Below are 16242 nucleotides of genomic sequence, written 5' to 3' on the forward strand. Positions count from 1 at the left end.
CTTCAGACTTTCTTTATAGCAGACAGAAATCACTTTGCTATGTATGTGAGCTTTCAACAAGGCTGTCACAATAAAAGCAAAGGTAACTAAGCCTACGCATGACAGTTAGCTAAGTGGTTGGCGCATACTTGACCGAGATTTGCTTGTGTTGAATTAGAAGACATTCAATGCAATACAAAAAGGAGAATGGGATAAATAGTGTAAGAACAGATGCAGAATTAATAGGAAAAGATTTTAGGGTATTTTGTGTAATGCAAATACACTCATTTGTCACCCCAAGTCAAATATATTGGTTTTCATTGAAGGAAACTAATGGTGGTCTAAAGTTAAGATTTTAAACTCACCCAGCAGCTTATTCAGTATATAGAGTTATGGCTCCAACCAATCAAAGTAATGTCTTTAACCTTTAGAATTACCATTCAAAAGCTGCAGGAGTGTGCACCGTCAGAGCAAAGAGTGAATTTCTCCTTTCTACCTCTGTCACAGGCACTCACTGTTTTTGCACATGTATAAGAGGAAGTGCTGAAATGATTTAAAGAAAAAGCTCATTTGAGCAGATAAACCATATAAATATGATAATAAAGATAATAAAGTCCCACTCCTGACCGGGCATTACACATGGACTCACACAATAGATAAAAGAATAAGATAATTCTGCTATGCAGGTTTTCTTTTACTTAACTTCAAAAGTCAAAGACAATCAAAGGGAGAATCTGAAGCCCTCTGAGTCTCTGCATTATCTCATGGTGGAATATACATGGTCTGCAATGGAATGTCAACTATTTAGACTCGATTGCATCATGTGTGAATGAAGTTGAGTCTAAACAGTCACACAAATGGTACATATACATACGGTGCCAACTTGGCACCGTATGTATATGTAGGCCTTATTAAGATGTTATTTTATACAACACACTGGCTGTATGTTTGACAATGTTAATGTAGGAGTTTTTAATGTTACAATGGATATAATTGAGTAGGAGCTCATTTTTGAAAATAACTGGAATCTTTTGCTGGGCTGAAAAGCTACAGATTAAAAGAATCTGAGGTAAAAACTGCAAAAACAATTTTGAATCTAATTTTCATTATTGAAAATGATTAACTTTGAGTTATGTTTGTATGAATTTGTAACGAATATGGCATCATAATTTGGAGGGAGGTTGGCATTTAAGTTCATTAATTAAGTCTATTTCCCTCATAATCATATTTATACTAGAACATTTCTGCACTGATTACATTGATTATATTACAAATTGCAGTGATGCTTTGTCACGTCTAAAGACAGGTGAAAGACTGCAAAACAAGTTGCTTAACAAATATCTTCCACTGTTCTAAACATTTTATAGAACACTTTTGTTATGTTCTTCACAAGCTCGTGAGGCTTGTGATGCTTTCAGCTGTCTTCATTTTTCATATGCTCAGATTGGTGATTGAGGCTTAAAGCCTAATTAAATTTTTTAATTTGACCTTTTTAAATGGACTAAACAACACAAAAACATCCAGACGTGACTTGTCTCCAAGTCACACTCCTAAGAGCTATGTGCTGTTTGAAAAAGGAGTCAGATTCAGTGGTTACAAGAAAAGGACAACATGGCCCATTTAATATGCAGGTAATGAGAGAAATGAGAACAACAGCTTTGGACTCCTTGCTGATGTGACGTCATGAGAGAGAAAGTCTGTTCTGATGAATCTGTTAGCATGTTGTTATCATCAGCAATACTATCATTAGTATCATTATTATTATTTTTTTAGCTGGTGGCTGCCTGCTGTTGTTGCCTGTGGTAATTACGGTGCTTCCGATGGCCTGAACCTTCCATAAACCATCATTACAGCACTTGCAGTAGTTTCTCTCTCTGGATTAAATCTATTACTCTTTGCTGTTCACTCACTCGCTCTTTCATCTCCCTCTTCCTCTAAATGTTTCATAGCTCGCTCCTGTTTCAACCTTATTGCCTCTCTGTATCTCCAGATGCGTCCCATCCATTGTCCACTGTACCCTATGTTCCTCATCTGTCCTCTCTCTGTCCTTTCTATCTCTTTATTCGCTGTCAGTGATGAGCAGTCACCAAGCTTATTATTAGTGCCGGGTCCAAGCCGGCACTGTAATCAGACCCTTGGAATTAGCGGTGGGCCCACACTGGCAGGCAGGCTCGACACTGACAAAACACTATAGTTATTACTAAGGCTGCTGCAATGATGCAGCTTTGGCAGGAATCCGCTGCTCCCCTCCCAGCTCTGGATGTTGATGGGCTTTGCTGAAGAGAAGCAATGAGAGCTACAGCAGGAGTGCGGGCACCCACGAGGGGCTGAGGGATAGAATACACACTGGATGACGACCAACGGGAACAGCGAACGGTGCACGTTTTGCTTTGTGAGGGTGCAGGTGGCGCTTAAGCATTGGGAGCACAGCCATATTGGAGCGACAATGGATTGGACATAATGGGGACGTGTTTTATTATTGGCGGATAAAGATAGGGAGGCAAAGCTTGTTGTATTAGAACGGGCCGTAATAGATATCCATTTACTTGACAATAACAAGCAATTTAGCGTCACTCAGAGCCTCGCAGCTGTATGTTTGGCTGATGATGGACGTGGGCTTGCTACATCTGTCTGAAACGTCAAGTCCTGTGTCTATTATTGCATTGAAAACCTTCACATTCACCACTATTAACAGTTGATTTTTGCTTATACATGAGCAGCAGTCTTTCTGGAATTGATATCTTCTGGATCAAAGGCATTAAACTGATCTATCAAAATGTTCAAACTCTGTATAGTAACACTTGAAATAACATGCCTTGACCTAAAAAAACATCTTCTAATGCTAGAAGTCTACAAAGAATCCTACTGATGTGTTTTTGAAGTGTATGGCAGTTGGGGATCTCATAAATATAGTAAAGTAGGTGTGCAGTTGAATCTGCTCTATTTATATTGTCCTCAAAAGTGAAGAGGCACAACTTTAATTCTTTTAAACTTTGATCATACAAGGTATTTAAATGTCAAATTTACTTTTAGTAATGTATTTATACTTTCAATCTTTACAAGTAATTAAGCCTCATAGTCATTTGCTAACTATCTGGAGATGAGATAAGGCAGATAAATTCACAAGTGTCAGGGGATTTTTCTTAACAAATTAGTTAATCATTTTCCATTTGCTTAAAGATTTTCTTTTCAACACAGTATTGAGGGAGTTGTTAAACTGATGTCTGGAGGACTGGTTGGCAGGCAGGTGATAGTACTTACAGCAGGGTCCCTTGCGCAGCACCTTGATGCGTCGCTGTGTATTGCACTGTGCCTTCTCCAACTCGCACTCGTTGGAGTAGGTGGACGAATCCGAGCCGCAAACAGGTGCTACCAAGGATGGACAATCCACTCTCTTGCAAACGCACTCAGCCTTGCCCTGGTCTGTTGGGTCTCGCTCACATACGGCTCCGAAGCCACACAACATCCCTTTGCAGCCTGCCAGACAGGAAGAGAAAGAGGAGGAGATGTTAGGATTGATACAAGTAATATTTCATTAGACAATTGCTTTCAGTCACAATTTCAAGCCTGCACATACTTCAATGAAACACCTTGATGTGTGTGATCCCCAGCGTATCATTTATCCTGCATGAACTGATGATATATGGATAAATTCACACTCACAAATACTCTCTGATACTCAGGTTATCATGTGTGAATGCAATCAAAGTTTACATTTTAACACCAGACAGGCACGTCTGAACGGATTCATCTCAATATGCACCAGCCATGGGGTGTTTATATAGAACACTGTGCAGTTCAGCAACAAAAATGCATCTGGGATTAAATGTGATCCTGGCATAAAGCAAACAGATGCTCCCAATTCATTCAGGGGGAATCTGGTCCACCCATGCAGAGCGAGCGCAGTGTGTTGCTGGGCGTGCTGAGCCTATTGCAGACTTTGGAAAAGCTTCAGTGTCAGACATTTTAAAAAGTCAGCAATAGCATTTAAATCAATCTCCGGGCAGCCGGCTGATCCACGTTCTCGTGGATTTTCTTCCTCTGCGAAGACTGCACTCTTTCAAACATCAATAATTCACCATTCAGGAAAAACATGGAGGGATGGCCACACAAAGACAAACCATTGTTAGCGAAACACTTTAACAACTTTTAAAACTTTGATACTAAACTTCCCACTGACTTTTTGGCTTTGACCAAGTGTAAAATAGCAAACTGGAAACTTTGTCTGAGGCTGCTGAATCCACAAAGCAAAAAAAACAGGACTATGCTGGTGTGTGTGTGTGTGTGCTTGTGTTGTGTGTACACAGCGTCAACTTAGAGAGTAATTGACCCGTGTTGTGGCAGCTACAGCTGCTGTGGCTCTGCGCCCACGTTGAGGGCTGTTGGGCAGCCAGCTGGTGTGACGTCCTTACCTCAACACCAGCACTGGAGGTGTGTTAAAAAGAGAGGGCAACGCTCTCACAGGTAGCCAACCTGATTGGAAATCAATGGTCAAAACCACATAAAAATCCAAAGTCCTCTCCAAAAAAAAAGAAAGTCCTCTTGGTTGCTGATGTGAACGACCAGTATCACAGGATATACATGTCACACACTCATACACACATGCACACACACACACACACACACACACACACACACACACACACAAACACACACACAGAGCTATTTCTTATCAGTGGCTCCCAGGCCAGGAATAAACGCAAGACAGCATGTCCACTTGGAGTGGCTGGCAGGTGGCTTTCGCGCTACTGGATAGACATACAGTCTGATAGACACACATGCATACACACAGACACACATATACACACACACATACCCAAAGCATAGCACGCAGCATAGACAACTGGTCCAGCATCTGCCCAAGGCATCTCATTCTATCTCTCTCCTCACACTCACACTCCTCGTGCACAGTGTGTGTGTCTGTGTATGTGTATGTGTGTGTGTGAGGAGTGACAGGCGAGGAGGCTGTTTTTGACTTGCCTACTGTTCCCTGTGGGAGAGCGCCTGACAGCTACCTGAGCTCACTCTCTTTTGTACCGGAGGGGGAAAAAGGAAGTGAGTGTGTGTGTGTGTGTGTGTGTGTGTGTGTGTGTGTGTGTGTGTGTGTATGTGCAAAGCTATCCATGAATGCATCTGTATTCCTGACAGCATGTGCGTGTGTGTGTCTGAGAGGTGTAGGCATTAGGTGTCTCACACTCACACACACACACACATCCAAACACAGACACACACACACACACGCGGCCAGGTGCTAGCATGAAGGCCTTGTCATGACTGGCCCACTGCTCTGCCATCACTTCACACCCTGTGCAGTGTGTGTGTGTGTGTGTGTGTGTGTGTGTGTGTGTGTGTGTGTGTGTGTGTGTATGTGCATGTTCATGTGAGTGTCAGCATGTGGCTCACAGGCGAAGCGGAGCCATACGAGCGGAGTGACATGAGGTGAAATTCAATCGAACTGTGTCAGATGTGTACAAGGGAGAGGAAGGGTGTCTGATAGTATGACAGCAAAAACAAGAGACTGAGGTTGAGGGTGACCAAACAATGATCTCAGTGTGCTTTGAATGCAGTAACTAACAATACTGGCAACGCTGGTGAGGTAACAATCATTGAATTCTACTGAAATGATTGTAAAAGCAAATAATACTCAATATTGTTATCGAATTTTCCAATGAAAAAAAAAAGAGATATTGCAAACATTGATAGTGAACGCACCACCTGGAGAGGAAAGAAAAAAAAATCATGAATGCCAACGGTGGTTTGTAAGCTGATCTCTTCTGCAATGTTTTCCTATAAGAAAATCTCACTCTAGCCTCAAGCTTAGCTGACTGACAAAAGACAGACACCAGAGTTGAGGGTTCTGTCAAAGTGAAGGTATCAAGTGCGGGCGCTGGACTGTGTGTGCGAACTGCATACTGATTTACTGGGGGTTGAGAAAAAAAAATCCTCCTGGTATACCTGAGAGAAGATAGAAAGAAAAGAACCAAAAGACACACTAGATGGTTAATATGAAAAGTACACCAGCCTCAAAAACTTTGTCAACATTAAATTTGAACAGCGCTGGCTTCTGACCTAGTTTGATTGACAGGTGATCTGTGGGAGAGCAGAAACAATGATAATAAAACAGCGAGGATCCTGTGGACATGTCCCCGAGACTGAGTTAGTCTTGTCTTACAAAGACAACAAACGGAATAAAATGTAATCTCCAGGAAGTCGGTTTTCCCACAGGTATAGCACACAACTGCAGTGTTATACGTGCTTCTGTTGCATGCTTTGGACACTAAACTGAACACGACATTCATTTCAGACAGTACAGACAAATGTAGTTATGAATTTACATACTTACTTCTAGAAGTTCAACAAAAGTCACTTGCAGAGCTACAGCAGGAGAGTTATCTGCCTTACATACACACATTATATCAAACTTTTGGAACAATGTGGCACGATTGAGTAAAGTAAGCGTTTCTTGGTAGTTTTCTTGTTATTAACTGAATGAGATATCCAAATACAGTGCTTCATCCCTTCCATTAAAGGTGACTAACCCTGTGCATACACTATTCTTTCTCTTAGTTTCTCTGCTTGCTGGCCAACTGCTCACACTGGCTGACACTAAATTTGTGGTGGCGTTTCCATAAACATTACAGTACACCCTATAGGATTCCTAGGGAGGAGAAATGGAATTTACAACATATAATACACAAACAACAGCCTCCTAAATGACTGTAAAGCCAAGTAAACACCTCCCTAAAACAGTCCTCAACAAAAACATTATAGCCTTCATAAAGCTGAGATTTACTGCTGGACTACAGTCGTTTTAGGTTGTACTGTACCTCCTAAACTGTCAACTGAATGTGTGTAATTCTCATTAAAAAGTTCTAATTAGTGTTTTTTATTTTCTTTCTTTTTGTAATAAATGTGCATCGTCGTAAGTTTTGTTCTAAAGGTGCCCGCGATGTCCAATGATTCCTGTAACTGTGAGAGCTGTCACAACGCCAAAAATACAAGCACTGTTCCTCGGGGCTTGTTTTGCCCCCAGTGATTGATGGCCAGCATCCAAGAGTCTTACAAGTCTTAGAGCCTGGTACATTTTTAACTGTTCAGATGAGCCAATAAAGATCAGGGATTTTACACAGGGATTAGCATTTATTGGACCGTGCTGAGTCCCTAACTACTGATTGTCCCCGTTCATGATTACAGTCTAAATAATAGCTCCTGTATTGACAAATGAGTCTGTTTTCTTAGTTACAGCTCAAGTTTTGACAGAGCTATCTAAATGTTAAAAAGCTGGTTTGATATACAGTGCGTATTTTAATACTATGCTCAATTAAGAGAATTCGGGCACTGTGCACTAAGATAGGCATATCACCACAAAGTAAAATTCTCTTACTGTAGTCTAAAGCCTTGAAGAATAAAAAAAAACAAACGCATTTTACCATGGCTGTATATAACACATCACAATGAAAGCTTTAACCGCATCTCAGCTCCATATAACAGATGCACTTATAATGAGAACAGCACTGTTGTTCCACCGGGTCTAACAAGCATGACCTTTGGAGAGTTTTTGTAACTCACACTTGAACAGTGAAAGTGCTTGAGCGTGGATTTTAAATGTGAATTATGTGTGTGTGTGTGTGTGTGTGTACGTGTGTGTGGGCAACAAAGTCTGCTCTGCTGGCATGTCCAAGCGAGAATGTGGCTTCCAGCTGAGCTGAGCTTATGACAGAGGACAATATAAAAAAAATAAAAAAGCCTCTCTCAGTATTGAGTGTTTGTCTGCACTGCACTGGTGTTACACTGTGCAGTGAATGAAAGTTAATACCATATTTAGCTTTACTGTTTGATTTCCTTGATGCTGTAAAATTGCAGCAGCCTGCACAGGTTCCCTCTAAACTAGAATTTCAATATGGCTCTTAAGTTACTGTAAAGGTGTGTGCATTTGTGTCCAAGACTGTGCACACTATGCATTTCCCACTGTGGATGTAAGTCAGTTACTGAGTGAATTGAGTGTGTGTATGCATGTTTGCCCGTATATGCCAGTGTGTAGGTAGTAAGTAATCTCCCTCCAGGCCTGCAGCGTTAAAAACAAAAAACAAAACCAAAAAATCATCACTTCTATGCTGGGATTTTTTTTTTCTCCACCCCCAATTGGAGGCCGAGGAAGAAAATCCCATTGCGGAGAACAGACAGCATGTCCACTTCTCGCTTGTCATGGCAAACGTCTTGTCCAGGTAACACTTCATCCCATATTTGGACGGCTCATCCATTAAATATGGTGTCAAAGCCTCGAGGAAGCTCCGAGTGCATCAGTGGGTTATGAAAGGGAAAAGGATAGTGCTGCTGTGATTAAAGCCAAGACAAGGGGGGAGGGCAAGAGGGGGAGGGGGGGGGGGTGTCATGGCTTACGAGTTGAAAGAAAGTCTGGTGTAGTTCTCTGGTGGCATTTTCCACCAATTCTACTGCCAGTTGTGACGCTTCAAGATTCAGCGTGGGTCTGAGATTATACACATTTTTACAGCGGATCAAAGCGCATATTATCATGCTAAAGAACACAATATTTTTTGTCCAATACACAACAATGCAGACTATGTGGACTCAACCTAGCAGTAAGACGACAGAGCCCTTTGCCTTTTTAGCTTTAAACAGTATTTGATTGATTCCTTGCACTGTGGGTGAATGTGGGTATTTCATCATAATATATTATCTCTGCAACATTTTCTGCTAGTTGCTCGCTTTTCGACACAGATTCAGACAGACAATTCAATAAATATGCCCCCGAAGCAGTAGTTCCTATTACTTTGAAATTGTTTCTACTTGCCGAAGAAAATGTCCCCAAAGCTCGTGTTTGTGGTGAAATGCTCTATCAGTTTCATTGTTTTGCTGCCTTGTTGCATTTACCCCAAACAACGTGGAAAAAAAGGGGAGAAATGGACTGTTGTGGCAAGCGTGAACGCATTCAGGCTCAATAAGGCTTGACAGAATCGCCTTGACAAACTCAAAATAGCTACTTTAAGACGGAGCGCTGTTCTCCACAGGGGTGAATACCTGGTAGGCTTTTAAATTATTTCGCAGCAGTCCGGTGTGCTCCAACTGCACAGCAAAGGAGATGAGAGAAGAGGGAAAGGAGGAAAGGGAAGGGAAGGGAAGCTAAGGTGTGCATGAATAATTAACAGCTCTGAACTTTACATGGGCGACAAGAATAGCGGCTAAATTACCGGGACCAGTCGAAGCAGTGACGCATAAATGGCAAATGTGTTGAATAACCCATTCAGGTGAAGCCAATTGTGCAGCGATCAGATTAGATCGGTGAAACGGTAGCTCCAACATTGACTAATGACCTACTGACTGTCAGGAAATCAGGAAACGGAAGTTGATGGTGGGAGATACAGCTTGGTGGCATTGAAGCGACATCACATCAATGCTGAATGAGTCTAAATTCATTACGCTCTGGCACTCCAGGGGGACATCTTCCACTTACTTCCTAATAAAGGGAGCCTTTCTTTTCAGCTGACGCTAAGTAATACAGATGTGCTCCTTAACCGGCCGGCTTTTAACAGTCCTCTTCTCTCGCTTTCCTTCTCTCTATAAGAGGGCTTTAGCCTCTCTATCAGTGTAGCTGTTCTGGAGGACCTTCGCAGTGAGGGGACAGGTTGCTATGGCAACAGCCGTTGATGCAATCGGCACAGAACAGCTTGCCTCATCTGGTTGGGAGTGGAAACTTTCCGTCATGCACAAAGGTGGTATATATATATATATATATATGTGTATATGTACAAGACAAACAAACATGACTCCACTGCCTCCATATCAAACTCCTCGCAGTGCTTTTAAAATTATTGTTTAGTTTTTGTTTGCAGCGGTTGTGCAGCTCCCTCCATCACTTTTCCTCCGATGCTTTGGGGTGAGAATCTAATTTTGAAAATCTAATTTTCAGTGCTGAGGCTATAGGTGTGCTGCGTAGGTGGGGAGAGCAGCGATAGATCGGAGCAGCGTTGATTAACATTTGCAGAGAAGTTGCCTTCTTCGTCCGTCAATATGGTTATTTACAGCAGTGTGCAGAAGTCCACAAGTGATGGATTGCGAAAAAAAAAGAAGAAGCAAGAAATGAAGACAGAACACACAACGATGAGCAGCAGTTACTGTATAGCTGCTAAAGTATCTAAGTGGAAAAGCAACCCTACAAGGCTCCTATTGATCTCTCCACACATCCAAATAATTAAACAACCACACAGGTCGATCGTACCTGCACTCCAGAACGACCCATAGGAGCATTTTCTAATCAGGCGCTTCTATCAGTGCTTTCCAAAACTATTACACATCACTGTTAAAAAATAATTATGTTTCATAGTGTGACAGCGCTGTGGTTAAGGTCTGGTCTAGGCACAAAAACCTCTCCAGGTCATGGCTTGGGTTCATCAATGAACTCTACGGATATAATTATTTTCTAGTCTTCACTTAAAGCGCTTTTACACTACAAGTCACATTCATCTATTCATGGACTGAGGGCAGGGGTTGCCATGCAGGGTGCCAACCTGCTCTTCAGGGGGAAACTAACATTCACACACATTTACACACCATTGGTGCAGTCATCTGGAGCACTTTGGGGTTCAGTATCTTGCCTAAGGACATTTTAATATGAAGACTGGAGGAGTTAAGAATCGAAACGCTGATCTTCCGCAACCTTCATCATCATGGCAACAGTAAACCCCACGGCAATTGTAGCTTTGTTTTGTTTTTTTAACTTACCACAGCCACTAGATGGCGTTTGCCAGTGAAGCGTAAATACGGGTTGGTTTTGCCAGTTCAATTTTGGACCTATAGTGTCGTTTTTCTTCTGAGGATGGGTTGGTTAGTGGCCCTCAGGGGACCAATGCAGGCAATTATTGATTCTCATTGCAAATCACACAACGCCCAGCGTGAAATAAAGAAAACATCTGCTCACAATGGAACACCCCACCTTACACAGCTCGATACGAGAAAATCACTTCTTTAAACCAGTGCAATGAAAAGAAAAGAAAGAAAGTGAAAGAGGGAAAGAATGGAGTCTTTCAAATGATTTTTTTCTTTCTTTTTTTTAAGAAGAAAACAACTTTCTCTTGTCTTACATTTTCAACCTTTCTGTTCTTACCAGGGCAACAGCACAGAATGAACAAATTGACAAAAACAAACTGTAAGAGCTATCTGTTTATTTTCTCTGTGCCTTTAGTTCTCTGCTTGGAGAAGGAGGGTTTCGAGTGTGCGAGTATGTCTCTGTATGTACGTGTGTGTGTGTGTGTGTGTGTGTGTGTGTGTAGGCTGGTACAGTATTTTCTCATTCCCTCACATAAAGGGGGCAATCAATTTCCCTCTGCTGCTTCCTGAATGCAACACACACGCTCCTACAGCTGAGCGCCTGGGCCCTGACCTGGCTAACACACAGGATGAACTTATTTACCAAACGACAACCTCTATTGGGCATGCACAGTCCGGACCTGCCGAGACTCTTTGCCTTTCCAGAGAATGAGAGATAAAGTTGGATGCAGAGAGGGTCAAGATGTGGGGTGCATGGAGATAGGGGGTAAAAGGTAGGAAGAGCTTTTTTTTATCGGAAGGAAATGCTGTTCAAGAGAGAAACAAAGGTGAGAGAAGGTTAAAGTGAAATATGAAAGGTAGGAGGAAAATACCTACAATTCAAATTGCTCCTGGTGTCTACACGTGCCTCATGCAGTCCTGTAAGTCAAAGAAACCTGCACCAGCTGCACATCCTCTGAAGGCTGTGGCATAATTGATGCAGAAACAATTTTCTCGAGGTTGCTCTGAACAAAAGGAAATGAAACAGAGCTCCAAATGTGCACTCTGTGTGAACGCCAATGACAGCACAGTAGCTGGTGTTCAATGTCCTTATTTACATCTCTGTATCTAAATCAATACACCATTACTTATATATACACACTATATGGGGGTTCAGCTTGTTAGAGGATATCAGTATATAAAACTAATCAAACAAGCTTTAGATGGTTTTATTTTCAATGCTGACTTTGTTGCTCAGTCACCTCAGTGAGTGCTGCTGCAACTGCTCTGGGATTTTGTCATTGCTATTTCCAGTCTCCCTTGGCAATGGTTACTTTTTACATTTTAATGAAGTCCCACAGGTATTAAGAGTAAATAAACACCATACAACGGCTACAATGTGCACACGCAAATACGTATTCTACAGGTTCATTTTTTTACACCTGCATTCAGGATTGCAATGTGTTTATACTGTTCAGTCGTTAGGGGTTTTTTTGGGGTTTTTTTTACAGATTATGCAAAATTGTAAAAATTCTCTAATTGTTGAATATTAGTTCTTCACCACGCAATCTGAAGTCTTCTTTGTTTATTTTCTGTATGTATGTCAGAGGTCTCTGGTCAAAATGAGATGTTTTTTACTCCAAATTGAGATCACACGCCCTCTCCCACATTTGTTTATAATGGAAAATGTTAATTGTAATCCATTTTGTTTTCATGCATACATAACAAGCAATGTGAGCATGAAAACACAAACTGATTTTTTTAATCAGACAGCTCATAAGCAACTGCATGAAACACTAAATGTAATAATAATCAACTAAGTCTTCTGTCAAGTCTCTACAGCTCTTGGAGTGTATGTGTGTTTGTTTAAAAAAGATCGAGGTGGTAGCTAATATAGAGCTCAACTGTAGCTGGATTCAACCTGTGACCCCAAAATCTGTGAGGTCTTTCCTGGTTATGAAGGGAAACATTTTTTTTGTGATGTTTCCACCTACAGCCTCAAGCAGTGGAGAGGCTGCTTCAGTCATGTGGGATCCTCAAAGCACACACTCTGTAGACTGACTGTTCATGATTAAGCTATTACAGATAAAAACATGCTGTCAGTCTCATGCGTGATCCATAGTAGATCAGCCTTAGCCTCTAAATTATGCATTTTTCATACTCCTGCCTCGGCTGCTGCTCCACGCTTCCACTGCAGTAGAAAAGGTAGCATGAAGAACAGTTGCAGGAAGGCATTGATTGGAGCCTAGAAAGCACACTAATCAGTGTTGACCAGAGCCATATGTTTGGCTCACTTAGGTAAATCCTAGCCTCTGTAGTCTTTTTAAGGCTTCAGCTACAGAGGCTCTCCATGGAAGACATTGACATTTAAGGTGGTTGTACTAATTCACTCCTTTTGCTTGCAAAGAAACACAAGTGCTTTTGCCTGTCGTCTTTGTGACAGTTCTATACAGCAGACTCTTTTTGTTGTACAGGCACTGTGGTTTAGTCAGAAATCAGGGTGGTTAAATGTATTTGTTCTCCCTCAACCGCTGCCAGGTTTTCACGACTCAGACGCATTGTTGTTGTTCTCAAGCCTCCTTTTCTTTCGGCGCCTTTTACTTCACTGTCTCTCACAAGCATTTTGTTGACATAGATGTCCTGCCTCCCTCTTATTGTGCGCAGTTTGTCATGTGGAGTAATGCAGACTGATTGTGTGTTGATGCAGCTTATAGAGAAATTATTTGTTTTGATGCAATGGATCTCAGCGCTTATGCTAATGAGATAACATGAGATCACACAGAATCAAGATCGTGATGCAATTTCAATTAATGATGCAGCCCTCGTCAGTGGTCACAAAGGACGAGTCTGTTTAAAGCCGATTGACTTTGTTTAATTAATCAGGTTCGAATTTTTTGCCTCCCTTTTAAAAATGTCCTCCCATCAGCTAACTTTCCTTAGAGCAAACCTACATCCATTTCTCACCATTCGTCTCCTTCCATAGACTTTGGCACCACCTCTGCTTTTTATTTGGCATTCAAACCATAGAGCAAATGCATTTTCTACACCTACTTGGGTGTGAGAAGTGATTTCAGACCCTGGAGCAGTTATCCTTTTTTTGTTCATTTTGTTTGGCCATATGAGAACACAGCGATTGCCAAGGCAATTAGAATGAGACCTTGTTGAGAGAGGTTTCAAAATATGCTTCAAAACCAAACCCAGTGCTGTGGATGGTATGGAAGCATGATCAGCCTGGATTTAAAGCTTGTGTTCATTATGGGTTATGCACACTGTGATTTATTGGTAATGTGTTGACCCCTGTTAATTTAAGACGGGAGATCGTGTTCTCCCACACTAAGTAAGGGATCAATACAAGCCTCAATAAGGGTTATGATTAGTTACGCTTCACTTTAAATTCTGCAGTGCAATATAGCAACACCTTCCCACTTATCTCCTCATGCATACCACAGCAATACCATCACCATCTGCAATACATAACCAAATGGCCAGCAGCCACATCTTTCAAAATGATCAGTCACTTCTATGTGTTTTTATTCTATTCACACTATCTTTTAGGTCTCGGAATATAGCAGGTGCTGCGTCTCCATAAATCAGGCCTGAATTATGACAGCTCTTGACAGCTTAGAACATCTGCCTAATCACGCTTGTTATGGGAGAAAAATACAGGAAGGCTATATGAGGGGAAAACACTTGGTTGTTTGTCTTGATCAAGCAGGGACATGAGCAGAAAACACAGGAGGAAAGTAGAAAGAAGACGTTGTGAGAGTGAAAAAGTGAAAGAAATTGACACAGGGAACTGAACTCTATTTCAGACATATTTGCTGAACAGAGCTAAATAGAGGGTTGAACCCATGACCTTTCAGTCTTATTGTTTTACTCTAACTCCAGAGCATACTCTATTTACCATCTGCTACATGAGATTTCTCACACACATACTAAAAGGGTGACGCCAGAGAATAGTATCCAAATATATAACGGGTTTCATCCTTTTGGGAGCGTGAATGTGTTTGATAAAAATAGTGAGCACATAAGATATGGTTGATGGTTGTGCAACAGTAAAAGTCAGTGGTGCTAGAAGATAAGTTAGGGTCTACTGACAGTAACTATGACTTTCTTAAGTTGGCCAAATATGTCTAATAAGTGACTTGCATAAATGAATGAAGAAAATTCCCACTGTCTCATATGCAATTGTTGACCGAAACATTGGTACACATTTCCACATGTGTCAAGAAGCAAGAATACCAATGTGCTTGAGTGATCCCTTTAAGATTTAAGGTAATTACATACTCTAAGAACCTGGAGTAAATGAAGGTGTGCAAACTTTGATAGGAGGATGTTATACCAATGTAACATGGGACATGTGGCCAATAGTTGTCAAGATCTTGAGACCAGATGGATGGATGGACAGAAAAATGTACATTGACATTCTTGGGTAACACTGAGTCGAGCAAAAATGTCCACATTTTGTCAAAATGATATAAACCTTAGAGGTTCTCACAGGGAATGGTTCCCCTATGAAGAAATCAAACCCACAAGCTGGTTAAGATGCTTTCACTGATGTGTCACATAAGTAACAGCAAGCCTACTCTCACCAGAGTTAAAATACCTTTGCTCAACCCAAGTGCTTATCAGCAAATGTAATCCTGAACTCCATCATTCATTGTGCCTTTCTCTGCTTAATGAGTCACATGGGGAATGAAACCATAATGCATTTTGCCATGAACAAACTTTTCAGTTTCCCAGCATTCTACTTCTTTCAGTTCTCTCTCCAAGCTTCTTTCCACCCAATCTTATCAATAATGGAGGCATTGGTGACAGAGCCCTATTCTGTCACCTCACATCTCCTCCGCAAACTCAGCAGCAGGCAGCCAGAGATCCTCCTCCTGAACAGATTACTGCTGGTCTGCAATATACATGAAGAAAACCAGCATGGCTGTCTGTGTGCTCCTGAATTCAATTATTCAGCTAAGCCAGTATTATAAGGAGAGGAGCGTTCTTTTGTTCACCTCTCTGAGCTCGACGTCTGAGCACACAGTCACCTCTCAGAGACTTGTGCTGGACTCTTTATACAAAGATTTGGTTTTTATATCACACACACACACAGTAACACACAGTGGTATTTTCTGAAAACAGATACAAAGACATACTGACGCATATACTCACACATGCAAAATACACACAAACATCCCACCAAAGTGCCGAAAGCAAACGTCATTTCATCTTCTTTACGCCTGACTTCTACTTCTTGTTCAAACACTCCGCTCGCTTTCACTCCGTCTCTCATCAGCGTCATCAAATGTTTCATCAGAGTTGCAATTCTTCTCACTTCATACATTTAAAGTGAGTGTTGGTGTGTGTGAGTAGGAGTAGCAGAGAGTAAAACTTGACTCTCTGTCACTGTTATCACAGCATGGGGTTTCAGACACATTCCCTCTGCATCATTTCCACTACTCAACACTCCAGTTTCCAACAGAAAACAGAAAAAAAATACCAGTTTCG

The 16242-nt window shown here is 41.4% G+C and overlaps 1 protein-coding gene across 1 annotated transcript in view; it reads right to left on the reverse strand.

The window, feature by feature from the left end:
* Positions 1-16242, reverse strand: part of agrn (agrin) — a 162373-nt gene that overhangs the window by 105924 nt on the left and 40207 nt on the right. The window contains 1 exon segment of the mRNA XM_053317887.1: positions 3241-3456. Within this exon segment, the coding sequence (XP_053173862.1) occupies positions 3241-3456 (216 nt within the window).

Source organism: Scomber japonicus, chromosome 4 (assembly GCF_027409825.1).
Source record: "Scomber japonicus isolate fScoJap1 chromosome 4, fScoJap1.pri, whole genome shotgun sequence".
NCBI classification, from domain to species: Eukaryota; Metazoa; Chordata; class Actinopteri; order Scombriformes; family Scombridae; genus Scomber; species Scomber japonicus.